Here is a 26,508-nt window from a genome sequence, read left to right as displayed (position 1 = left end):
GATTTATTCCAAACATTTACAATTTTTACTTTAAATGCAAAACAGCTGGTTAAAAGAAAAAACATTGAAAAATATATCATACTGACCCTCTGCCCCATATACGGATGCAAGCCTTGGGTATTTGCTTTCGGCTAATTAACTAGACAAAGACAAAAACAAAAACCTAAAACTATTATTTCTCTCCAAGAAAATAATGTACAGTTGAGGTATTCTATTTAACTGATGTGGTCTCTACCCAATAAGGTCTCTCTGTTATCCAACAGCCGTGCTACATGTTGTTCCCATCCTTTCCTTCTAAAGGAGATTTTCGTGTGAGCATATGTGCATAAATCTGATGATCTTCCTTAATAATCATTAAGGTTGCCATAGAAACTCCCTGGAGCCGGCGTCCAGCCACACTGGGGACAGGAGCTTGGAGGGACCTTCAGGGAATAATCAGGAGTACCTGGCGCAGAACCTGCAGTCTGGCCTGTTCCCTCCATCAGTGACCCACTGCTGACTGCTACACAGGATCGTTCAGTGTAGGGCTCGTGCCCCAAAAGCCCCCGAGTCTCCAAATCAAGACAGATGTCTCACCAACTCCACCTGGAGCTGAGTGTCGGGATCCACTCCAGCTGGGTCGGTCTTAAGGCCCAGTCATGACACAGCTCAGCACCAAAGCAGCAGGGCAAGGCTGGGTGCAGTGGCTCAAGCCTGTAATCCCAGCACTTTGGGAGACCAAGGCAAGAGGACTGCCTGATTCCAGGGGTTCGAGACCAGCCTGGGCAACTTGGCGAGACCTCATCTCTAAAATAAACCAAAAAATTAGCTAGGTGTGGTAGCGCATGCCTGTAGTTCCAGCTACTTGGAAGGCTGAGGTGGAAGGATTGCCTGAGCCCAGCAGGTCAAGGCTGCGGTGACTATGAATGTGCCACTGCACTCCAGCCTGGGCGACAGAGTGAGACTCAACTAAAAAAAAAAAAAACAGCAGGGCAAGACATTCCTGATCATTCTCCAGAAAACAAACCCATAAACCATTCCCAGGCAGCTCTGTTCACCACCAGGTGGGCTCCCAACCCAGCTCCAGCAGCAGACTCTACAACTCGCTGCGCTGACTGGGTTTCCTTTCTCCCAAGACAGCCGGGAAAGCTGGAGCCTCGGTGTGAGCTCAGAGCCTGGCGGACCACAAGGGCCAGGCCCGGTCCCAGCAGAGAGCTCTGAGTCACCAAGGACCTCGTAGGCATATTCAATGCTACCTCCTTGAAATATTTTTTTTTAATATTTCATTAATGCTACAAGGATTGACGATCACTTTAATTTAGACCTTGCACCGGTCTTGTTTTGTTTTGTTTTGAACTTTTCCCACCCAGCAGGATAAGTTGTTGTGTTGAATCTAAATTGTCTCTGTCCCAACATGTCACACCGGGCTGCGTGTCAGATGGCTACAGGTGTCAGATGAGTGACAGCACTGTTGAGGATACAAGGCAGCAGGTGTGCTGCAAAAACACATGTAAGAATGACCCGTGAGCTGAGACACATGCTGGGCCACCACAGATTAAAGGACAGAGAAAGCTTAGGGTTTATATCTGTGTACACAAGAGCAAGGCCTTCAGCCCAGAGAAGACAAACACATTTCCTTCATTTATTTTAGCTTATAAAAAAAAAGGGAAAAAAACCCTCTTCAATGCAAAAAAAAAAAAAGGCAGTTCCGTTACAATCATAATGAAAGCAATAACAATTTGGAGATCAAAGCTGCCTAGCTCAGTGGTCATAAGCTATCTAGATTTCACATCTTTGACTAGCGGGGCTCTGCCCGGCTCCGGTGACATTACATGTGGGTAAAACAGTGTAAAAATTAAAGAACCCTTTATCCTGCACATTCTCATTTTTAATATTTCCCTTGAACAGCGTTTTTGCTGTTCTCAAGTCCCTGAAACTTTAAAGAGAGGGAAACAAAGCAAACGGCCAGAGACTGCTTGCTTGACTTTTGTCAACTTAAGGCCAGTTCCCTCAAGCAGCAACAGGGCCTAAAACATACAGAAAAATGCAGACCTGAAAATCACTACTTGCTGAAGATAGTAACAGGTTGAAGCTGGCAAACAGTAAATAAAACACAATGGTTTCCATCCTTTCACACCTGTCGGGTGGTGGCGGTTGTTTTTCTGAAAGGGCAGAGTACTAGAAAAGTCCTGTGGTCTGGTAAATTCTGGATCCGTGGTTCCATGACTGATTTTAATCACATTTCTGCTCCGGGATACCCTAGTACTTTGGGGTACCTGTCTGGGAAACCACTAACATCACTGACTTCTCAAAGCCTGGACAGAAAAGTCAGCTGAAGTGGTTAGTCACAGTGTCACGGCTAGACATTTAGCCAGTGTGTGCCAATTCTAGCTGCACTGAACCAATCTCCAGGAACTAAACAAAAAGAGGAAGGTACCGCGGTAAGGGGTTTTTCTAATGAACCTCCCCTTTGATGACCAAGGCCTCCTGTCTTTCTGGGTGGGGAATTTCTAGGACCTTGCCTGGTGACCGTGGGAGGCCTGCTTCCCAGCACCACGACAGACGGGATACTCTTTTCTTCACAGCCGCCTGCGGGGAGCCATCGCGAGCTCCTCTTCCCCAGAGGCAGAGAAGACGCAGACTGTTTTTCCACTTTTCAAAAGATAAAAACAAAATACAGAATGAAACCAGAATCGCTTCTCCAACTGGGAAAAATATTTCTTTCTCTTCCTCCATTTTTCCCCGGACTTGATTTTGGTGCTCAATGGAGCTGTGCTCCCCCCACCCCCAAGTTATTTATGCGCCAACACAGTGAACCCTGAATCTCCCACCCTCTCAAAAGAAAATCGTCAGCAGTTTTTTTAAACAATCAAATTCAATACATTCTTGCCGGGCTCTTTTTTCTTTTCACGTTATCTTCCCCAGTTACTCAGGTTCAGTTGAAAATAAGATAAACAAAGCTGGAGTAAACCAGTTTTGATCTCAGCACTGGCAGAAGCCCTCCCAACTGCCTGCTCTCCTTGGAGGAATGTGGAGAGACAGAGGATGCTGGTTTTCAGAGGCTGCAGTCCCCCTCAACTCTCCTTCTACAGGGGACCGAGGAGGCCCTGTCCCCCACTGCCCTCCCCTTCTCTGCTTCTCTCTTCCTGAAGTCCTTCGACCTACAGTCAAAGCAGTTGCTTCTATATTCAGCCAATGCCTAGGACGATCATTCACATTTAGCAAAATGCTAATGAGGAACTAATTATAATTCCATTTAAAACCATCAGGCCCCTGAGATACTGTATCATTCACCCACCCACCCACCCCCAGCCTTTTGGGGGGAAGAAAGGCACGAGAGAGCATCTCCCCCCAGCCTCAGCAGTTTAAGTAAAAACCGTCCTCAGGACTAGAAAAATGGAATCGCGAAGGCACTTGGGTTTTCAGAGCTGGAAGATGGAACCGTGCAGTGGGCCCGGAGAGAGGTGGCTGGGGGTGGCTTTGGCTGGCATTCCGCCCCACCTGCCTGAGTGCGGCTGGTGCAGAGGTGTTGGGGGTGGGCCACCAGCAATCTCTCCACACTGGGCCACCTGGCTCTGCCCACCTGAGTGTCCCAACAGTCTTGGCAAGGCTCTCTTCACAGTGGCCTAAGTTCACCCAAATGCCCTCAGGCAGGGTATTTGGGAAGGGAGGTGGAAAAAAATCCAACCACCTCTCTCTTCTGAACAGATGCAGCAAACTTATTTTCACCCAGCGTAGAACCTTCCACAAGGCTCTTCTGGGACAATGAAGCCAAAGGCCCCATGGCCCTGAGACAAGCTGGCGTGGCAGTGAGAAGCGTCTTTTGCCGGCCCCGTCGGCGCTGTCATCCACACGGTCCAGCATCTGGGACCAGTCTGCCCGGCACCACCCGGCCAGTTATCTGGGGAAGAAGTAGTCTCTATTGCTGATGTCATAAGGGCTCCGTGGGTCCCTGGCATCTGGTCGGCTGTGGCTTGAGGCGTTGTCAGACCCAAGGCTGCTGGGGGACACCGGTGGAGAGATGAGGGGAACAAGCACTGGGGTGGGCCTGGGCCTCTCGGGGACCAGCTGCCCCAAAGAATATGGCGGGTGCATGCTGGTCTTGCCTTCCTTCAGAGCTCTCAACTTCCATGTCTTCTGGAACCTTCACACAAACACACAAAGAGAAATCACACAGATGTTAGTTCTCCCTGTGATAAACCAACGGTGAAAAACACCAACAGCTGGCTGCCTGGTGGCCCGACACTCCCAGGCTTCAGTTCAAAGCAGTGATAACTAACCCATCAGCTGCTTTTGTTTTTGTTTGAGACAGAGTTTTGCTATGTTGCCCAGGTTGGATTTGAACTCTTGAGCTCAAGTAATCCTCCTGTCTCAGCCTCTCAAGTAGCTGGGACTACAAGGTACATACCACCATGCCTGGCTCCATCTGCTATGTTTGTTTGTTTGTTTGTTTGTTTGTTTGTTTGTTAATCACCAGGGATTTCAAAATACTCTGAAGAGTTGGTGAGTTTCAAAAACACCCTGAGAAAATAGGTACGTATTGTTGATCCAGTTTACATACAGGTGGAGAAACTGAGGCACACATGGCCATGAGTACCAGAAGGTCATTTAACAATCCCTTAATTTGTCCTATTTCAGAGGCTGCCCATTAGGTACACATCATCAATCCTGTTTACTTAAAAACGAGAAGGCCAGGCACAGTGGCTCATGCCTGTAACCCCAGATCTTTGGAAGGTCAAGGTAGAAGGATTACTTGAGGCCAACAGTTCAAGAACTGCCTGGGCAACATAGTGATACCCCATCTCTAAAACAAGTAAAAATATTTAGCAGGACATGGTGGCTTATGCCTGTAATCCCAGCACTTTGGGAGGCTGAGGTGGGAAGATTGCTTGAGGCCAGGGGATTGAGGCTGCAGTGAGCTATCATCATGCAACTGGACTCCAGCCTGAGGGTCAGAGTGAGATACCCTGTCTCTCTCTCTCTCTCTCTTTTTTTTTTTTTGAGTTGGAGTCTTACCCCGTCACCCAGGCTGGAGTGAAGCTCACGGCCACCCCAGTGTCGACCTGTTGGGCTCAGTGATCCTTCCGCCTCAGCCTTCAAGTAGCCGGAACTACAGGCAAGAGCTACTACACCCAGCTAATTTTTTATTTATTGTAGAGATAAGGTCTCGCCAATTTGCCGGGGCTGGCCCTGTCTCTTAAAATGAGAGAGAGAGAGAGAGGAATAAAGTATGAGCATTCTTTTAGTGAGGAAGGAAAATGGGCCTCTCGGTCAAATCCAGGCTGGCAGGAGGAAGGAGGAACATTTGTAACTGGCATTTAATAGCAGGAAAAGGTCTGCTCTGCTCCTTCACCAGCCCTCCTGTTCCTCTCACTTCCAACTTTCCCATCCGCCCCAATTCTCGCTGCATCTCTGGGTCTACACCCACCACGCTGGTGAGTTCTCACAGACACAACCGTGGGCACCATTGGGCTCAAGTTGACTCATCTGACAGGAAAGTCATTGTTACACAGGAAGGAGATAGACATCTCTCTGATCACAGCTTCGTTCATGGTGCTCCACTCTGGGCCCAAAGCCAGGGCTCAGCGACTGAGAAAAGTCACTTGACAGCTCAAAGAAAGATGAGATGGTGATATCGATCTTCAAAGGTACAGTGACGTCTCCTTCCTGACAAGGCCCTTCAACCGTGCTGGGGTAGCCAGGGCCCCAGCCTCACCACCTCCTCTGGCCTCCCACCTTGTGACATGTCTTACCGCCTACTAATACAAAAGTGGGAGAAAGGTGGCCTCCCTCAAGTCCATCAAAGATCAATTACTCCAGGAAGGGCTGGGAGGCAGGAGGGGAAACCAATGTCAAAAACAAGATTTGGGGATTTTCCTTGCGTTTCTTTTTATGCGGACAGGTTATTCCTGTCCTTGTTATGATAAATAATTAATCACTGGCTTCAAATCTGCCACTGGCTCTTAGCCTGGTATCCAAATGGAATAAACAATCTGCAGAATATTACTTAGGGCCTCACCATTTGGACACCACACAGGAAGATAGCCCTGCAGGGGTGCTTACTGAAGCTATGCTGAGTCACTGAGAGACATTCCCTTCCCCTACTGGAGGACTGAGGGGAGAGTCACTCATTACACTCTGGATTTCAAAATATTCAGACCCTCTGACCCAGGATTCCACTTCTGGGAATATGCCCTAAAGAAATAAAACAGCCATGGAGAAAACTTTATGCACAAAGATGTTCAACACAATGTTGTTTAAAAAGCAAAACAATACCCAAATGCCCAAAATAGGAAGTTGGTTAAATGAACTCAGTATATCTACCTAGTATTACAGCTAACAAAAATGAGATTTTAAAAGAAACTGTAATAAGGTGAAAAAATGCTTATGTTACAGTGCTAAATTAAAAAGGTAGGGGGGTTCAGAGTTGCAGATACGGAATAATCACGGCTATGTAAAGACAAGAAACCAGGCAGAGGGAAAGGACTCAGAGGAAGTTCATCTAAATATTAAATGCTCTTAATCTGGGTGTTGATTGCATGGGTGTGTTCACTTTGTGCAAATTCATGGAGCTGAACTTATGACGTGTGCGCTTTTCTGTGTTTGTTACACTTCAGTCATACTTACATTTTTTTTTTTTTTTTTTTTGGAGTGGGAGTCTCACTGTCACCCAAGCTGGGGTGCAGTGGCATGCTGATGGCCACCACAGCCTTGACCTGCGGGGCTCAGGTGATTCTCCCGCCTCAGCCTTCCATGTAGCTGGGACTACAAGCTCACGCCACCACACCTGGCTAATTTTTTAATTTATTGTAGAGACGAGGTCTCACCATGTTGTTCATGATGGTCTTGAACTCCTGAGCTCAGGCAATCCTCTCACCTTTGCCTTGGCCTCTGTCTCCCAAAGTGCCGGGATTATATGAGACACTGTGCCCAGCATATTGACATTTTAAAAATTCACAGTCCTGTCTTTAGACAACATGATCTATTTCTTCTATTTATCCGTATTTAGCAAATCACCTGTAATAATCATATATGTATATATATATTTTTTCCCCCTTAAGTACTTGTTGGCCTTATTTAGCCTATAGAGAAGCAATCTCTGCCCTCAGTTTTTTTTCAAAGCTACTTACTGGATGAGTCACTGAGAAAGGTGAGCTTTCCTTCTGAAAGATTTTGATGAGGGAATGAAACCTTTTCTGAACATCACTAAGCTCAAAGGGGCCTTTGAAACCAGCCAGTCAGCCAGGGGACAACCACACCCGCCCCAGGTGTGAGGAGCAGGGCCTGAGGGCAGGAGAGGATATGGGCCCAGAGAAAGAAGAAACAGCTAAGCTAGCGGACTTCATTTGTACCGTGACCTCCACCTTTTATCTATTTTACATATTTGGGCTTCAAAGAGCTCTTTTTAAAGAAAAGCTTCGGTAGCTAAAAGAATTTTGTTAAGCACTCATAACTCTCATTCTTTTTAAAAAATGAGACGTCAGCCGGCTCGGTGGCTCAGCCTGTAATCCCACGCCTTTGAGAGGCTGAGGTGAGTGGATTGCCTGAGCCCCCTGGTTTGAGACCCACCTGGGCAGGTGAGACCTCATCTCTACAATAAATCAAAAAAATCAGCCGGGCGTGGTAGCGCGCGCCTATAATTCCGGCTACCTGGAAGGCTGAGGCGGAAGGATCACCGGAGCCCAGCAGGTCGAGGCTGCGGTGGCCGGGAGTGGCCACTGCACTCCAGTCTGGGCAACAGAGTGAGACTCCAACGCAAAAAAAAAAAAAAAAAAATGAAACGTGAAAACAAAGACCACCTCCCAAGGCCACAGAGAATACCCACAGCACCCAACCACTTCTGTGTCCCAGGACACAATGAAAGCCCCTCTGTTCCCCACACCCCCATGGAGGTGGGAAAGAGCTCAGATTTCTTTTTATTTATTTACTTATTTTATTTTATTTATTTATTTTTGAGTGGGAGTGTCACTCTGTCACCCAGGTTGGAATGCATGCTCACAGCCACTGCAGCCTCGAACTGCTGGGCTCAGGTGATCCTTCCACCTCAGTCTTTCAAGTAACTGGAACCACAGGAGCGTGCCACCACGCCCAACTAATTTTTTGATTTATTGTAGAGATAAGATCTCTCTAAGTTGCCCAGGGTGGTCTCAAACCCCTGGGATCAGGCAATCCTCTGGCCTTGGCCTCCCAAAGTGCTGGGATTACAGGCATGAGCCACCACGCCCAGCCCAGAGCTCAGATTTTCAAACATTGGAACGAGACGCTGCATTCAATACAAAATACACTGGAAGAATCCTATTTTCCCAGCGCCTGAGAGCATAACATAAAGAAAAAGAATCGGTGGGGGGCAGGGAATAGGGTAGAAGAATTGGTCCTAGTAAGTTATAATTTCACTTAAGAAGATGGCAAACCTGGCTGGGCACAGTGGCTCATGCCTGTAATCCTAGCACTTTGGAAGGCCGAGGCGGGAGGATTGCTTGATCCCAGGAGTTTGACACCAGCCTAGGCAACATTGTGAGACCTGTCTCTACAAAAAAAAAAACACAAAAATTCAGCTGGGCATGGTGGCATGAGCCTGTAGTCCCAGCTACTTGGGAGGCTGAGGTGGGAGGATCACCTGAGCCCAGGAGGTTGAGGCTGCCATGAGCTGAGATCATGCCACTGCACTTCAGCCTGACCAGCAGAGTGAGACCCCAACTCCCAATTAAAAAAAAAAAAATTAAAGAATATGGCAAATCTTTTTCAATAGCACATTTAGGTCTTTTACAATTATCACTGATATTATTGGGAAACTGTTTAGGAAAATAGTATTTTGGGGAAGCAAAATAAACGTACCAAAAGTAAAAATATGTAAAAAACCATGGCCTGGCAGGATGGATGTCAACCTGCCTCTCACATTCTGCCTATTTTACATGGGATCATTCCAGTGGTCACCGTGGCTCAGTCATGGTACTCCCAGGTCCCCACAGTATCACTAAGCTTATGCTCTTTTCTTGACAGGAAGGATTTAGGGAATGGAGAACATTTTCATCACTTGAAATAACTGGCCTCTTTCCAAATAAATTTGTCTTATTTGGAAGCAAATGGAAATTCACTAGGCTAGAAAATAAATTACTGCCATGTTCTCAGCATAAGACACTTGCCCTGTCTTGTGCCTGCAGGGACTCTTGTTGTCTAGCAACCAGCTAGTGTTTGAGCATCATCAGCAGATTAGCAAACTAGGTCTGTTCCGAACCTAATGCTTCTCCACTAGCCATCAATACCATACCAAGGTGGCACAGCTTGTTAAGGACCATTGGAGGATTCATGGGATCAGCTGGACCCACCTCTAAGCCAACAGCAAGTTAGGACCATGGGCAGGACTCTCAGGGCATATGTTCCAGTCCTGGCTCTTGCTTGTCCTTGGACAAGACTTTTTACCTTTGGAGACTGTTTCCTCTTCATTTATAAAATGAAAGAAATTGGCTAGATGACTTCTCAGGCCCCATTCAAAGAGCATGAGCTTTGAGTTTGAATCTTAACCATACACTTATGCGCTGTTAGCATGCCACCTCTTTCAGCTTCAGTTTTCTCATCTGTCAAATGGAAATCATATCTACTCTTTTGGGTCTGTGGATTATGAGAAAGACCTGTTGAAGCCCGAATAATGTAGAAACAGAAACAGAACACAGGAGGATGTGCCTATGGTGTGAGGCGAGGAATCCCTTGGCAGGCAGAAGGGTCCCCTCTCTGGCTGACAGGAACAAAAAGTATCACTTCCCCCAAGGAACTACCTCCACTCATTAGGAACCTTATCTTCTGCATAACCTTTGGAGAGCTTGCCCATGACTTAAAACCAAAGTGAAGGCTGGGGCAGGGTGGCTCAAGGCTGGGCAGGGTGGCTCAAGCCTGTAATCCCAGGATTTTGGGAGGCCAAGGTGAGAGGATTACCTGAGTTCAGGGGTTCGAGACCAGTCTGGGCAACTTGGTGAGACCTTGTCTCTACAATAAATAAAAAAATTAGCTGGGCATAGTGGTGCGCACCAGTGGTTCCAGCTATTTAGAAGGCTGAGGTGGAAGGATCGCCTGAGTCCAGCAGGTTGAGGCTGTGGTGGCTGTGAGCATGCCACTGCACTCCAGCCTGGGCAACAGAGTGAGACTCCAACTCAAAAAAGAAAAAGGAAAAAGAAAAAGGAAGGGCCAAGTGTGGCTTCTCCTCCAATTGTTATCATCACAACTAACTAAAGGACCCAGCCTGACTCCTTTTAGGGCTTCAGCTTATGAAAAATAGCAAGTCCCTGCGACTGGATCATGAACACAGAACACTTTCATTGTGCCCATTCACTAAGAGTACTATTGACTGACATTTCTGCAAGCTGGGAATGAATGACGAAACCAATGGCCAAATGGAGAGAGTGTGAGTGGGAGGACATGGGCATGATGAGACAGTGGCCAGGGCGCCAACTCAGCCTAAACAAGTATTTCCTTTTTTTTTTTTGAGTTGGAATCTCACATTGTCCCCCAGGCTGGAGTGCAGTGGCATGCTCCCGGCCACCACAGCCTCGACCTCCTGGGTTCAGGTGATCCTTCCAACCTCAGCCTTCCAAGTAGCTGGAACTACAGGCGTGCACTACCACACCCAGCTACTTTTTAAATTTATTATGGAGACGAGGTCTCGCCAAGTTGCCCAGGCTGGTCTCAAACCCCTGGGCTCAAGCAATTCTCTCACCTCGGCCTCCCAAAGTTCTAGAATTCCAGGCTCGAGCCACTGCGCCCAGTCAAACAAGTATTTCCTAACCACGGCAGGAAGAAAGTGTTAGGGCAGAACATTAAAAGGTGTCCCTTTAGTTCTGCTTGTATTGAGACATGGAATATTCCCCAGGAGGTCTTGCCAGTCACTTTGGATTTAGCCTGGATTTAAGCACACCTCTGTTGGGGTACTTCTCACACATCATTTAATCATTTTCATATGTGGCTCTTGGAAGGGAGGAAAAGCCATATTGATACCACAATTCCAGCTCTTAAGGTATTTCTTCGGTGTCCAACGCACACCCTCTCCGTCTGGTTTTCCCAACACCAGAGCCTCCCAGTTCTTCTCCAGCCCCACTGGATGCTCCTTCTCAGCTCCTCCCCAGCTTCTTCTCTTCCTCTCCACAACTTTCCAATGCTGGACATCCGCAGGGTCCAGGCGTCGGCCCTCTCATCACCCTCTCCCATGGCTCTAGTTGCTGTCTCCATGCTAGTGACAACCTGCGTTGTCCTCCAAACACGTTCACTTGAGGTTCTTGGGCATCCCAAGCTCAGCAGATCCCAAGGTGGAAATCATCGTTTTTCACTGAGACTTATCTCTCCTCTGGTGTTTCCAGTCTTAGTGAATGTCACCACCATCTGCCCAGTTGTTGAAGCCAGAAACTTAAGGATCGTTCTCAACTCCTCCCTCTGCTTCATCCTCCTTTTTTTTTTTTTTAATTTTTTTAGTTGATGAGATTTTCTTTTCTTTTCTTTTTTTGAGTCGGAGTCCTCTGTCACCCAGGATGGATGGAGTGCAGTGGCATGCTTACAGACCACAGTCTCAACCTGCTGGGCTCACGTGATTCTTCTGCCTCAGCCTTCCAAGTAGCTGGAATTATAGTTATGCGCCACCATGCCTAGCTAATTTTTTGATTTCTTGTAGAGATGAGGTCTTGTCAAGTTGCCCAGGCTGGTCTTGAACCCGTGGGCTCAGGCAATCCCCTCACCTCAGCCTCCCAAAGTGCTAGGATTATAGGCGTGAGCCACCACACCCGGCCGAGATTTTCAAGAGAGATGGAAACATTTTAGACCTTCCCTTGAAGATGGTAAGTGTCTGGTAGAGGGTTCTAAGAAGAACCTGATCAGGTTTGCAGTATTTCAAACCATGCTCAGTAGAGTTTGGAGACTGGATGGGAGAGGTAAAAATGGATGCAGTAGACCAGAGACTAGGGAAGAGTTAATAGAAGCCTGTGCCAGGATGGTAGCAATGGGCTAGAGCACTGTGAATGAATTCAAGAATATTTAGAGGTAGATGACAGATTAGAAGAGGAAGATGGTAGCCGGGCATGGTGGCTCACACCTGTAACTTAGGGAGGCTGAGGCGAAAGGATTGCCTGAGCCCAGGGGTTCGAGACCAGCCCGGGCAACTTGATGAGACCTCATCTCTACAATAAATCACACACACACCAAAAAAAAACTAGCCAGGCGTGGTGGCATGTGTCTGTAATTCTAGCTACTTAAAAGGCTGGGGTGGAAGGATTGCCTGAACCCAGCAGGTCGAGGTTACAGTCGCTGTGAATGTGCCACCACACTCCAGCCTGGGTGACAAGAGTAAGATTCCAACTCGAAAGAAAGAAAGGAAGGAAGGAAGGAAGGAAGAAAGAACCACCTCTCTTTCAAGGCTTTTCATAACCTGGCCCCAGCCCACCTCTCTACTCTTCCCCACCCAAAGGTCCCCCAGTACTGTTACACATACACATGCACACACGTGCACACACATGTATGTATGCACACGCCATAATACATACTAAGCTTCTCTCCTAGCGTCCTCTTCTTTCTCTTCCTCCTAAATGCCAGGTGAAGTATCCTACCACAGGATGCTCTTTGTTTAGCTCTCACCACATACCAGTAGTTGCCTCTGAGTGTCTGAGACTCCCTCTATCCTGTCCACCATTGTCTCCTGCAGTGCCTAAAAACAGGGCTTGGCATAATGGTAGGTGCTGTGTGTGTTGTGATGTGTGCATTCACTTGTTGAATGAATAAATGCATGAATGAATACTCCGTAAATTTCTGACATCTGAATGGTCAAAGGAAAGCTAGATAAGAAATATAAGCAGCGCCAGGCTCAGTGGCTCAGCTTGTAATGCCAGCATTTTGGGAGGCCAAGGCAAGTGGATTGCCTAAGCCTGTGGGTTCAAGATCCACCCGGGCAACTTGGTAAGACTTTGTCTCTACAATAAATCAAAAAAACTAGCTGGGCATAGTAGCACGTGTCTGTAGTTCCAGTTACTTGGAAAGCTGAGGCAGAAGGATCGCCGGAGCCCAGGAGGTTGAGGTTGCGGTGGCCGAGAGCATGCCACTGCACTCCGGTCTGGGCGACAGAGTGAGACGCCAACTCAAAAAGAAGAAAAGGAAATATAAGCAGCCTGGACAACATAGTGAGTCCTTGTCCCTACAAAAAATTAGTCAGGCGTGGTGGTGCACACCTGTAGTCCCAGTTATTCAGAAGACTGAGGTGGAAGGATCACCTGAGCCCAGGAGGTCAAGGCTATGGGAAGTCATGATCATGCCACTGTACTCCAGCCTAGGCGACACAAAGGGACCCCAACTCAAAAAAGATAAGAACACCACAGAGACATCCCCCCGGACCCATCTCACCTCAGGACAACACCAATGCAGAGGAGCGTTCCGAAGGCCAGGCTTCCTCCAGCTGCCAGGAATGTGGGCAGCGGTACGGAGGAAGAATCTTGCACTAGGTAAAAAAAAAGAAGACAGATGAGGAGGAGGTGGAGAAAACCACACAGACAGTGCTGTCAAAAACCTCAAAGCAACCTCACCCCTGGAAGAGGAAACAGCTCTGCTGACCATCATCAGGCCACTCAACAAGCTGAACAGCTCTCCAGCAAAAACCAACTCTGGAAGAGCCGCCCCCAGCCTAGTCTGACAGACCCCCTGGATTCCACCACTTGACACGAGGCACACCTCAAGCTCAGACCTTCTGAGCTCCTGCGGCCAGCCACAGACTCCCACTCGCTCTCAGAGTGGCTTTTCTAGTGGCACTCCACCTGCCCCCACAAGGCACAGAGGGGGTACCAGAAATAGAAGTCTTTGAGGACCTCCTTGGTGGCAGCCTCACTGAGAATGGTATCAGAGCAGCTCAGGGACTCTAAATCAGGTAGAGGGAAGCAGTGTTCTCCATGGGGGTGTTATCTCCTGCCTGTCCCCCCACTTGGTACTCAAGCCCCAGCCACATGAACATCAGAGTTCTCCCATAAGCCATGGTCTCCTTCCTCCTGGGGTCTCCACATAGGCTCCCTCTTCTCTCCGGACGCCCCTCCCACCTTTGCTGCACCCCTTTGCTATCCAATCTTCACTTTGAGGTGTGACCCCACTCAAAGCTGGAGGTGTGACCCCACTCAAAGCTGGATAAGTGCTCCTTCGACTTTTGTTTTGTGTGGTTTTTTGGTTTGTTTGCTTGTTTGTTTTTGAGTCGGGATCTTACTCTGTTGCCCAGGATGGAGTGCAGTGGCATGATCACAGCTCATTGCTCGACCTCAAGTGATCTTTCCACTTCAGCCTCCCAAGTCTCTGGGACTACAGACACGTGCCACCACACCTGGCTAATTTTTTGTTTTGTTGTAGAGATGAGATCTCCCCATGTTGCCAAGGCTGGACTCGAATTCCTGGGCTCAAGCAATCCCCCCCACCCCAGCATCCCAAAGTGCTGGGACAACAGGCATGAACTACCGCACCCAACCCCTCCAGGTTGTTTCTCTGGTTCCGCCTCTATACTGTGCTCCCTGAAAGTGGGAGCACATGTGTCTTTTTCACCATTATACTCCCACAGTGCCCAGCACAGAACAGGTTCTCCAAACTAGTTCATCAAATGAAGGAAAGAACAAAGTAGCTTCACAGGCAGCCACATCTTCCCAAAGAAAGGTCATTCCTACAAATGTGAGACCCTGGACTGGACAGAGGATACATCAGAACAAAATCACCATCCTGTCCCTCTGCTGGGAATGCAGACAGTCGCACTGTATGGACCCAGGACCTAGGCTTTTCTATCTCAAATGGTATCCACTGTGGATGAAGAGGCCACCTGCCAATCATGGCTTCGGATGCCCACTGGAGGCAGGCCCAGGAGTGAGCCCAGACTGGTGCGTGGGCCTTGACTGCAAGGACAGGTCTCTCTGAGTAAGACCCAAGTATCTTGACAGAAGCGGTGTAATGAAAGCCGGACACCTGGTTTGCTCATGTATTACTATTCCATCATTTCTTATGTTCCTTCCTTCATTCAATAAACATTTATTGAGTGCATATCATATGCCAGGCTTTCTTCTAAGCCTCAAAGATGCAGAGAGAAATATGATTGTAAACCGTCTTCCCTCCTGGATCTAATCAAGGGAGACAGACAAATAAATAGTTTTTCAAAATTTACTTATCAGGAAAGGCCTGAGAAGGGGACATCTGAGCAGAGACCTGAATGTAGGAAGGAGCTGGCCAAGTGAAGGTCAGAGGACGAGTGTCCATGCAGAGCCAGCAGCAAGTGCAAAGGCCCGGAGGTAGAGGATGAAGATTTGGGAGTCACCAGCCCAAAGATGGGCTTTAGCGACATAGATTGGATGAGATCAGCTGTGAGGGTGGATGGGGAAGGCTCAAGAGTCCTCTCCTCCACAGCAGCCTCCGAATACCCAGCCTCCTGCCATCCTACCCACACCATTCAAGGCCCATTTCAAATGGCACCTCCTCCCTGAACTCTCTGGACTGCCCAGCTGGATTGGCTCTCTCACACTCTAAATTCTACTCAGCCTTATCTATGCCTCCCTTTGGCCCAGTGCTCTGCTCTTCGTCAGTTACTAGTTTACTCTTTGAAGAGTCGCCCACTGGATCTTGGGCCTTGGGCCTCCGTGAGAGCAGGGAGGGCTCTAATCGCCCAGCCTCAGGGATTCAGCAGGTCCTCCCTAGGTGTGCTTTGCCAGTGTCAGCCACAGGCAGGAATCCACCCAGGTAAGGGGAACGAGGCCAAGGATTTCCTCGCAAAGCCCAGGAGCCACCTGATGGAGTTATAGCTACTTGGCCAGGCACACTGGCTCATGCCTGTAATTCCTGCACTTGGGAGGAGACGGGGCCAAGGAGGGAGGATCACTTGAGGCCAGAAGCTCAAGACCACCCTGGGAAGCATAACAAGACCCCATCTCTACCCCCGCAAACTTATTTTTTATTTTTTATTTTTTGAGTTGGAGTCTTACTCTGTCGCCCAGGCTGGAGTGCAGTGGCATGCTCACAGCCACCACAGCCTTGACCTGCTGGACTCAGGCAATCTTTCCACCTCAGCTTTCCAAGTAGCTTCCGCACCCAACCTAATAATCCTAGCACTTTGGGAGGCTGAGGTGAGAGGATTGCCTGAGCTCACGGGTTCGAGACCAGCCTGGGCAACTTGGCGAGACCTCATCTCTACAATAAATCAAAAATTAGCTGGGCATGGTGGCGCTTGCCTATAGTCCCAGCTACTTGGAAAGTTGAGGCAGAAGGATCACCCGAGCCCAGCAGGCCGAGGCTACAGTGGCTATGAGCATGCCATTGCAGTCCAGCCTGGGTGACAGAGTGAGACTCCTACTCTAAAAAAATTAAAAAAAATTAAAAAAATTAAAAAAATAAAATATATATATATATATATACACAGAGAGAGAGAGAGAGAGAGAGAGAGAGAGAGAGAGAGAGGACAGGCCAGGTGTAGTGGCTCACACCTATAATCTCAACATTTTGAGAGGTAGAGGCAAGAGGACTGCCTGAGTCCAGAGGCTCGAGGCCAGCCTAGGCACCTTGGTAAGACCTCTTCTCTACAATAAATCAAAAAATTAGCCAAAAATGTGGTGGTACGCATATATATGTATATGTGTCATACACACACACACACACACACACACACACACACACACACACATGTACATATAATATACATACATATGTGTGCATACATATATATATATTATATATATAGTAGACACCACAAGTCCCATACATCTAATAAAACAAGCGTAGGACCTGTGAGCTTTCTTGAATCAATGTTAGTAAGTTTTCTTGGTCTTGCAGGTATAGGAAATCTGAAGCATTAAAATCAAGAGCTCCCAAAACAAAGACTTCCCTCAACAGGTACTCCAATTCAGACTCCAATCATTTCGTTGCTAGCACATTCCTTTGCATTGGGAGCCAAAGGTGAACTACTGCACTGATCTGTCCCATGCTTCTTATGGTCGCCTCTCTGTCTCTTAGCTAACAATATCAAAGCTCGACAAATAAAGTAATAAAAGAACATTTCTGCTGCTGACCTTCCGCCAACCAGTCCAAAGAAGAAAGGACTTTTTGCAGAGACAAGTCTCGGGACCCTCAGACCCTAGGAATACAAAAGTATCCAGTCCTTACCTGGAAGGCTTGTTGCATTTACAGAATCTTCATGGAGAACATCCTCATCACCCTTTGTGGTAGGTGCCTGAAAGAGACGTTCCTCACCATAAGCCCGTTTCTGCACATCCACCATCACTCAAACTCAGTGCAGAAGTCACCTCCTCCTCACTCCTGATCCACCCAAGGCTTTCCCTTCTCTCTTTCAGAACCTCCCGGTGTCTGACCTCAGTCCACCACAACTTTTTCACTCCTACTTGTATTATTCATATCCACATCTTGCCTGCGCAAACCTCCACCAAAAGCTTAAGGGCACAGCACCCTGCACAGAGGAGATACTCAACGGATACACTGAAGCAGCCACCATCCTTACAAGACTCGTGCCAGGGTGCAGGTACCAACACTAGCTGGGAAAAGTATCAACCAGAATCCAGGCTCTTCACTCACTAGCCATGTGACCTTGGGCAGATTTTCTCACCCTTGTGGGCCTCGGTTCTGCTCCCTTGGTAAGGTGAACATGAGGATGAAATAGCTCATTTGAGGCTCATGGTTTAGCAGGGCGTAGTCAGTCCTCAGTCAGTGTTCACTTCCTAGAGTCTATGCCAGGAGCACTCGAAGCCCCGGGGCACAGGTTTCACCTGCAGCTGTTCCCGCAGGAGTGCCCAGACAGCACTACCTCGAACATGGACACGGTTCAGAAGCCTCGAGCTCTGTCCCTGTGCTACCAGCTCCAGCAGGGGCTGTGCCTCCCAGCTTAGCACGAAGGGAATTAAGGACCACAGGAGGAGATAGTTGGATAGGAAATTGGATTACTCAAGGGATTTGTAAAGCAGATTCAAAGGTAATCCTCTTTCTAGCAAATTATAACACGAGGAGTCCACAGGGGAAGGACTCAGATGAACTGAATCCGAGTCTCAAGCTAAGCTGGTAGTGGTGTTCAATAAGCTCAGAGATGAAACAACAGCCAGCAGATGCAGGGCGGTTCTGGGTGCCAGGCCAGTGTCGCTCCACATAGTCCCACAGCCCTGGGACAAGAGAACTGCCATTGTCCCCTTTCACAGAGACTTGAAAGGCTGAGTAACTCACCCTTGGTCACAGGTCTAGTAAGAGGCAGAGCTGAGATTTAAGCCAAATTCTACCTGGTGCCAGCCCCATTCCCAACCACTAGGTGCTGCTGCCCTGGCCCTTTGGCAAGAACATAAGCTCACCGGCATGGAGGTGGGCACCGCAGTCTCAGCTGGAGGAGTCCTGGATTCTGTGGATAGACGGAAGGGTTGCTTTTAGTGAGTCATGGACCCTGGAGCCCTATCTGATGGGCTACAGAAGCAGAAGAAAATTTGCCACAATGTTATTTAAAACAAACATAACACTGAAGGCCTGGCGCAGTGGCTCATGCCTGTAATCCCAGCATTTTGGGAGACCAAGGCAAGAGGATAGCCTGAGTCCAGCGGTTCAAGACCAACCTGGGCAACCTGGTGAGACTGCGTCTCTACAATAAATCAAAAAATTAGCCAGGCATGGTGGTGTGCGCTTGTGGTTCCAGCTACTTGGAAGGCTGAGGCGGAAGAATCCCTGAGTCCAGCAGACTGTAAGCGTGCCACTGCACTCCAGCCTGGGTGACAGAGTGAAACTCTAACTCAAAAAAAAAAAAAAAAAACAAGGCAAGAAAGTCATGTAGTTTGATTCAAAGTTTCTAAAGAAACATATATTTATATCATTATTTATCATATAACACACTATATATAATAATATTATGTATTTGCACACAGGAAGAAAAAATACAGCATAGTTAACATTTTAACTTCCTTCTGTGCACCTTTTTTCAGTAAAAATATATATAACAAACAACACATTTTCATCTGCCTGGATGGGTTTGGCACACGTGGCTAGAGAAGCAACGTATCCCTCCCCCTCCATGAGAACACTGTTTCTGAAGAAGCCCCAAGTCAAGAGAAGGCCAAGTATCCAAGTGAGAGCCTGGGCCCCAGCCAGGATCTGAACTATGACAGGCACATGGGTGGAATGCTTTGGATTTCAAAATATTTTCTTGTCAGTTCATCGTTTTTCCATTAAGAAGTTTGAAATACCACAGAAAAGGTTTACACAAAGATGACGAGGCTCCTTGAGCCAGGAGCAGGAAGGATGACAAGAGGGTGGAGGAGAGGGTGACCCTGGTTCTGCTAGGGAGAGAATTTCCTGAATTTCTGGAGCATGCCACCACCAATAAGGGAGAAAACCACACACCAGCGACACTAGAAGGGACTTATGTACACATCCGCCCTTCTCATTCTACAGAGGGCAGAGGCCCAGAGAGGAAAAGCAACTTGTCCAAGGTCACACAGCAAGCATGACCAGAATTCATGTGAGAGACCCAGTTTCTTACTCCTCTGTGTTCCTCCCAGCCCAGCCTCACAGAGAATGGTTAGTCTATCACAGGGGATAACTGAAGGATGACCTGAGGGCATGGGGGAGCTAGAAGGAAAGCTAGAACCGGAGATAGGGCAGCACTAAACAGAAAGCATGGCTAAGGACGGATGGTCACTCAGCCCAGTGGGTTGCCAAACCCAGTCGCATCTAGCATCATTGGGAAACTTTTTAGGTACCACCCAAGACCTGTGGCCTCAGAATCTTGGGGATGGGAGCCCCTCATTAGGGTTTTTTGTTCCTGACAAGTCAGAGTTTATTAGAAGATAGGAAAGCTCTTGGCAGCGAGAGGGGACCCAAAAGTGGGTTGTCCTCATTAGGATTTTTAAAAGGCTCCCCAGGCCGGGCATAGTGGCTCACTCCTGTAATCCCAGCACTTCGGGAGCCAAGACAGGAGGATCGCTTGAGCCCAGGAGTTTGAGACCAACCTGGACAAAATAGTGAGACCCACACAGCTCCCAAAATTAAAAAAAAAAAAAAAATTAGCCAGGCGTGGTGGCATGTGCCTATAGTCCCAGCTGTTCCAGAGGCTGAGACGGGAGGATCACCTGAGCTAGCCCGAGGGGTCAAGGCTATGGTGTACCATGACTGTGCACTGCACTCCAGCTTGAGTGGCAGAGTGAGACCTCACCTCGACCAATCAATCAATCAATCAATAGCTCCCCAAACTCAGAGATGCTTCAGAAAGAAAGGTTTCCTCCCTCAGTCCTGACCCCCAACACGGCACGTGGTCCACAGGATGATGCATAAACCCCTGGTGGCTCAGATTTCAGGGTTAAAGTGGGAATGAACCACAAAGCCACAGGATGAGGGGAGGGGGGATGGAGGGACCCGCAGGCTGAGCAGCTGAGGCAGTAATGCCTTCCACCCTGGGCATACTTATACCCTACTTCACACCTCTCTCCACAGCCTCTAAACCACCAACCAGAGTTAATCACTGCTCCTCCATCTGTGCAAGAGACAAGAAAACAAACCTCACTGAGAAGTGACAGTCTCCTGAGAAGAAATGAGTCACCTCCAGCTGGGTCCTAAACACCACCCAGGATGGTCTGCAGAGAGATGTTTCCTGGTCTAAAGCCAAAGGAGAAAAACATGGGAAAGACTGGGTGTGGATCTACATGGTAAAAGGTTGCTGGAAGTGTCTTTCACCCTGAGATTAAGCCCTTCCTTGTTGAGGGAGTGGTTAAGGCATCCTTGTTTTTATGAAATGATGGGGGTGATAATGGCACTCGCTAGTTTCCACTTGCTTGTTTAATGTGATGTCCTTAGCAAACTTAAAAGCTGACAAGCTTCGCTGGTTCCCAGAACTGTTTTTAACATGTTACAGACTCGTGAAATCTTAATGTCTGGAAACCTCTAAGCTATGCACAGGGCAGTAGGGTGGACGGGCAGTGGGGAGTGTGTGGGAGGAGGGGATGCGGAGAGGAGCCTGGAAAGAGCAGGGTGCACCCGAGAACGGAGGAGGGTCACGTGCCAGGGCTGAGCCAGGACAGCGCAGTGGAGAGACCCATGAGGGAGGTCAGGTACGAGGGAGAGGTGGTGGGGCAGCCCGAGAAGGGCCTTGCACCAAGATAGGAGCTCAAACCCTACCCTAAAAACAACAGGAGCTGTGACCGTTGCCCAGGCTGGTCTTGAACCTGTGGGCTCAGGCAAGGAGGGCAACAGAGGCAGGCTTGGGACTTAGATGCCTGGGTGAGCCAGGCCCTACTCTCAAGGGGGCAGCAGTTGCTGAAGTCTAGACTCCCCCAGCCCCCCACTCCGTAACCTCCACCTCCAGTCCCACGGGAGCCCTCCACGGTCTGCCTGCCCCTGCCTCACTCGGAGCTCCCACCTGCACTTCTGTGCTCCAGCCTCCCCAGGGTGCTCCACTCACCCCCCTCTTGCTCACCGCTCTGTGCCTTTGCTGTTCCCTCTGCCTACAATCCCCAGTTTCTATCTGGGACACTCTCACACATCCTCCAAGACACAACTCAACGGTCCCCTCCTCCAGAAAGCTTTGCCTGCTACCTCTAAACCGCTCAGACAGAAAATTCTGCTCACAGCCGATCGTGCTGTATTACAGTGGGGCGTTCCCCTTCCAGTCACCCCCCCACCCCACCCCCACACACACTGAAATCACCAGGAAAACTTTCTCACACTACATGCTTCACTTCCCCCTTCAGACTCGGACTCAGTGGGCCCAGGATGGCACCCGGGACAGCGATGCAGGGTTGCTCAAATCACAGCCCCACCCTCACCCCCAGAACCAACAATGCCCTGTAACTGGCCATTCCCATCATGTTTGCAGCATGCTGTATCGTGTCTAAAGAATACGGAGTCTCACTCCATCCCCCAGGCTGGAGTCCAGTGGCATGCTCACGGCCACCACAACCTCGACCTGCTGGGCTCAGGCGATCCTTCTGCCTCAGCCTTCCAAGTAGCCAGAACTACAGGCGCGCACTACCACGCCCAGCTAATTTTTTAATTTATTGTAGAGACGAGGTCTCGCCAAGTTGCCCAGGCTGGTCTTGAACCTGTGGGCTCAGGCAACCCACTCACCTCGGCCTCCCAAAGTGCAGGGATTTCAGGCTGAGCCACCAAGCCTGGCCAGAATATGTTTTCATCAGGCTCCCACAAAGTCTCCAAAGGGGACAAGATAGATCATATCATCCCTACTTTACAAATGACAAGACTGAGGCTCTGAGAGATAAACTAACTTTACCAGTCTCATACAACCTGATCCCTAGGTCCTTTGCGCTTCCAAGTCACCACCCCAACACCTATGCTGGGAGGCAGGAGCATACTCCTATCTGGGCTTTGAGAAATGAAGGCCCTTAGGATCTGGAAGCCAACTGGTACAGTATCCAGTGCACTGACACAACCCAAACAGCCAAATAACTCCACTGTCGGGGAAACACACCTTACTTGGTGTTCTAACCGCCCTCTTATTTTCCAGAACCACTCCTCAATTTCCAACCTAAATCTCGTGTCAGAATTTCCTTTTCATCACATTTCTTACTCTGCCCTCAGCACAAAGGGGAGCAGCAGATTTCTTTCTTGGATGTATTCATCACTGGGGTTTTGAAGAATTCCTCCACCCCAAACCACACATGTACAGGATGGAGGGAGCCCAAGGTCTTCTGTTGCTTACATGAGAAAAAGCCAAGCACTCTGTCTGAGCTCACATGGTTAGTCCAGCAGGCCACAGAAGCACAGTAACCTGAGGCCAGAAAGCGGATACTGCAGTCCTGTTCCAGCAGCCCTGGCTACAATTATCTTCCACTGGAGGGGAGGTGTGTCAGCAGGTTAAAGAGGGACAGCTGCTGGCCCAGTGGCTCAGGCCGGAATTCCAGCACTTTGGGAGGCCGAGGCGAGAGGATTGCCTGAGCCCAGAGTTTGAGACCCGGGCAACTTGGCAAGACCTCGTCTCTACAATAAAATAAAATAAAAAACTAGCCAGACATGGTGGTGTGGGCGTGTAGCTCCAGCTACTTGGAAGGCTGAGGCGGAAGGATCACCTGAGTCCAGGAGGTTGAGGCTGCAGTGGCCGTGAGCATGCCACTGCACTCCAGCCTGGGCGACAGAGTAAGATTCCAACTCAAAAAAAGGAAAAGAAGAACAGGGACATCTACAAATGGGACCAGATTCAGAGGAAAGTGATCAGACAGATGAGAAACTCACAAACCATCCCGTATAACAGCCTGGGAAGAGGAGCCCATGTAGATGCAGGTCCTCTGGAAACTTCAGAAGAATTCAGAGACAGCAGACTAGCAGATTTGTTATGGGTTACCCACAGGTCAGAGCAAGGGTCAATGAGGCCAGAGTTGGGTCCACATATGAAAGAACTTTCCTCTTGGATAAACATTTCTCCAAATAAGATATATACACGGGCCGAGCTCAGTGGCTCGGCCTGTAATCCCAGCACTTTGGGAGGCCAAGGTGAATAGATTGCCTAAACTCACAGGTTTGAGACCAGTCCAGGCAACTTGGCGAGAGCTCGTCTCTACAATAAATCAAAATTTGCCAGGCGTGGTAGCGCATGCCTATAGTTCCGGCTACTTGGAAGGCTGAGGCAGAAGGATCGCCTGAGCCCATGAGGTAGAGCCTGCAGTGAGCTATGATGGTGCCACTGCACTCCAGCCTGGGCGACAGAGTGAGACTTCGACTCAAAAAAAAAAAAAAAAAAAAAAAGATATACACAGCCAATAAGCACATGAAAAGATGTCCAAGATCATTAATCATTGGGGAAATGCAAATCAAAACCACACTGAGACAATACTTCACATATATAAGGATGATGATTATAATTTTTTAATGCAAAATAACAAGAGTTGGCAACAATGTGGAGAAACTGGAACCCTTGCTCACTTTGGTGTGAATGTAAAATGGTACAGCCACTGAGGAAAATAGCATAGCAGTTCCTCAAAATATTAAAAATAAAATACTAGGCGCAGAGGCTCATGACTATAATCCCAGCACTTTGGGAGGTGGAGTTGAGAGGATTACCTAAGCCCATGGGATCGAGACCAGCCTGGGCAACATAGTGAGACCTCATCTCTACAATAAATTTTTTTTTTTTAAGTTGGGCATGGTGGTGCACACATGTAGTTCCAGTTACTTGGAAGGCTGAAGTGGAAGAATCGCCTGAGTTCAGTGGGTCGAGACTGCAGCGGCCGTGAGCATGCCACCACACTCTGGCCTGGGCAACAAAGTGAGACTTCGACGCAAAAAAATAAAATAAAATAAAAATTACCATACGATGCTGCAATTATACCTCTGAGTATATACACAAAAGAACTGAAAGCAGAAACTAGAACAGATATTTGTACACCCGTGTTCATATAGCAGCATTATTCACAATAGCCAAAAGGCAGAAAAAAACCCAAGTGCCTACTGATAGATGAATGGAAAAACAAAATAATGTAGTACATCCAAACAGTGAAATATTATTCAGCCTTATAAAGGAAGGAGGTGAGAGGATCACTTGAGGCCAGGAGTTCCAGACCAGCCTGGGCAACACAGCAAGACCCTAGCTCTATAAAAATAATAAGTAAAAAAAATAAAAGGGGAGGAAATTCTGATACATGCTATAACACGAATAAAACTTGAAGACATTACGCTAAGTGAAATAAGCCATTCACTAAAGGACAAATATTGTTTGATGCTAGTAAGGGGAAGGACCTAGAGCAAAGTCACAGAGACAGAAAGCAGAAGGAAGGGGCGGGTGAATGGGAAGTGACTGCTGAACAGATACTAAGTTTCACTTTTGCAAGACGAAGAAGTTCTGGAGCTGGAAAGTGGCAATGGTTGCACAACAATATGAATCTATTTAATGCCACAGAACTGAACATTTAAAACTAGGAGCCCAGCAGGCGAGGCGGCGGTGGCCGGGAGCGGCCACTGCACTTCAGTCTGGGTGACAGGGTGAGACTCCAACTCAAAAAAAAAAAAAAAAAAAAAAACTAGTTTTTTTAAATGGTCAATTTTAAGTTATGTATATTTTACCACAATGAAACTTTTTTTTTTAAAGAAGGAAATTTCTAAAAAAATTTCTTAAAGCTGCTTACGACTATCTAAACTGAGCAGCTGGAATAAAAGGTAGAACAGATGGGAGCCCATATCCGGGCCACTTCCTCTGCACAGTGTTAGAGCCGATTGTCCCCCATGCAAAGGCACCCAAGGTCATGCTGATGTTCGGCATTCAGAGAATGAGTGTGTTTGGGCTCAGAGTATATACAAAATAAAGAAAACCATGGACAGGTCAACACAAGCTACCCTGGAGGACATACTGATTTAATTGGTCTTCCTAAGTAGATATAGTGCTTAGGCCTCTCTTATTATCCAGGTCTTAGCAGGAAAGAAGTTTTTGAGAAGCGAGTCCAGGAGAAAGTTGCCTATAGCTTGTGGTGAACAGAGAGAACAACAACGGGAGCCTGCACTTGTACTATACACATCCAACCAGGATGACACCCTAAGCCCCAAGCCCACTGGTCAGGCTTTCCCCGGAAAAGAAAAGACAAGGGACAAGAACCTTCACAGTACAAAGCCAGGCAGGAGGAGGAGCCATCACACCACACCAACCAATCTGGGGGAAGAATGTGCCGCCCACATAGATTAAGTTTTTTCCCTGGGGATCCAGGGCAGTGGCTCATGCCTGTAATCCCAACACTTTTGGAGGCCAAGGCCAGAGGACTGCTTGAATCCTGGAGTCGGAGACCAGACTGGGCAACATAGTTGAAACAGTCTCTTAAAAAAAAAAAAAAAGTCTTCTGGCCAGGTGTGATGGCTCACGCCTGTAATCCCAGCACTTTGGGAGGCCCAGGTGAGAGGATTGCCTGAGCCCATGGGTTTGAGACCAGCCTGAGCCACTTGGTGAGACCCCATCTCTACAATAAATTAAAAAAAAAAAAAAAATTAGCCAGGCGTGGTGGCATGTGCCTGTAGTTCCAGCTACTTGGAAGGCTGAGGTGGAAGGATCACCTGAGCCCAGCAGGTCAAGGCTGCGGTGGTCATGAGTGTACCACTGCACTCCAGCCTGGGTGACAGAGTGAGACTCCAAGTCAAAAAAAAAAGTCTTCAGTGATTCAGCCTCTAATCCCAGCACTTTGGGAGACCAAGGCGAGTGGATTGCCTGAGCCCGCGGGTTTAAGATCAGCCTGGGCAACTTGGTGAGACCTCGTCTCTGTAATTAATCAAAAATTAGCCGGGTATGGTAGCACGCACCTGTAGTTCTGGCTACTTGGAAGGCTGAGATGGAAGGATCACCAGAGCCCAGCAGGTCAACGCTGGGGTAGCTATGAGTGTGCCACTGTACTCCAGCCTGGGTGACAGAGTACGACTACAACTCAAAAAAAAAAAAGAAAAAAAGTCTTCTCCCCGGAGGGCCAGGGCTGGGAGAAAGTGGTAGGAGGTAGGGATTAGGCTGATGCTGTTTCTATCTTTTCCTTTTATCCACACACACTCAATAAATGGATCTTATTATTATAATTTTCTTTTAGTTTTTTTTTTTTTTTT

The 26,508-nt window shown here is 48.2% G+C and overlaps 1 protein-coding gene across 1 annotated transcript in view; it reads right to left on the bottom strand.

Annotated features, from left to right (window-relative positions):
- Window positions 1-3,876: 3,876 nt before the first annotated feature.
- IL6R (interleukin 6 receptor) overlaps window positions 3,877-26,508 on the bottom strand; it is a 63,994-nt gene continuing 41,362 nt past the window's right edge. Inside the window, exons 9-12 of the mRNA XM_008048171.2 lie at window positions 18,300-18,346; window positions 17,113-17,179; window positions 13,348-13,441; window positions 3,877-4,123 (exon numbers count right to left, since the gene is read on the bottom strand). Of these exons, the coding sequence (XP_008046362.2) occupies window positions 3,877-4,123; window positions 13,348-13,441; window positions 17,113-17,179; window positions 18,300-18,346 (455 nt within the window). The remainder of the gene's footprint in view (window positions 4,124-13,347; window positions 13,442-17,112; window positions 17,180-18,299; window positions 18,347-26,508) is intronic.

This window comes from Carlito syrichta, unplaced genomic scaffold (genome assembly GCF_000164805.1).
Source record: "Carlito syrichta isolate Samal-C Ts95f unplaced genomic scaffold, Tarsius_syrichta-2.0.1 Scaffold120742, whole genome shotgun sequence".
Classification (NCBI taxonomy): Eukaryota; Metazoa; Chordata; class Mammalia; order Primates; family Tarsiidae; genus Carlito; species Carlito syrichta.
The sequence above is the reverse complement of the archived record's forward strand: the minus strand, read 5'-3'. Positions and strand labels throughout refer to the sequence as shown.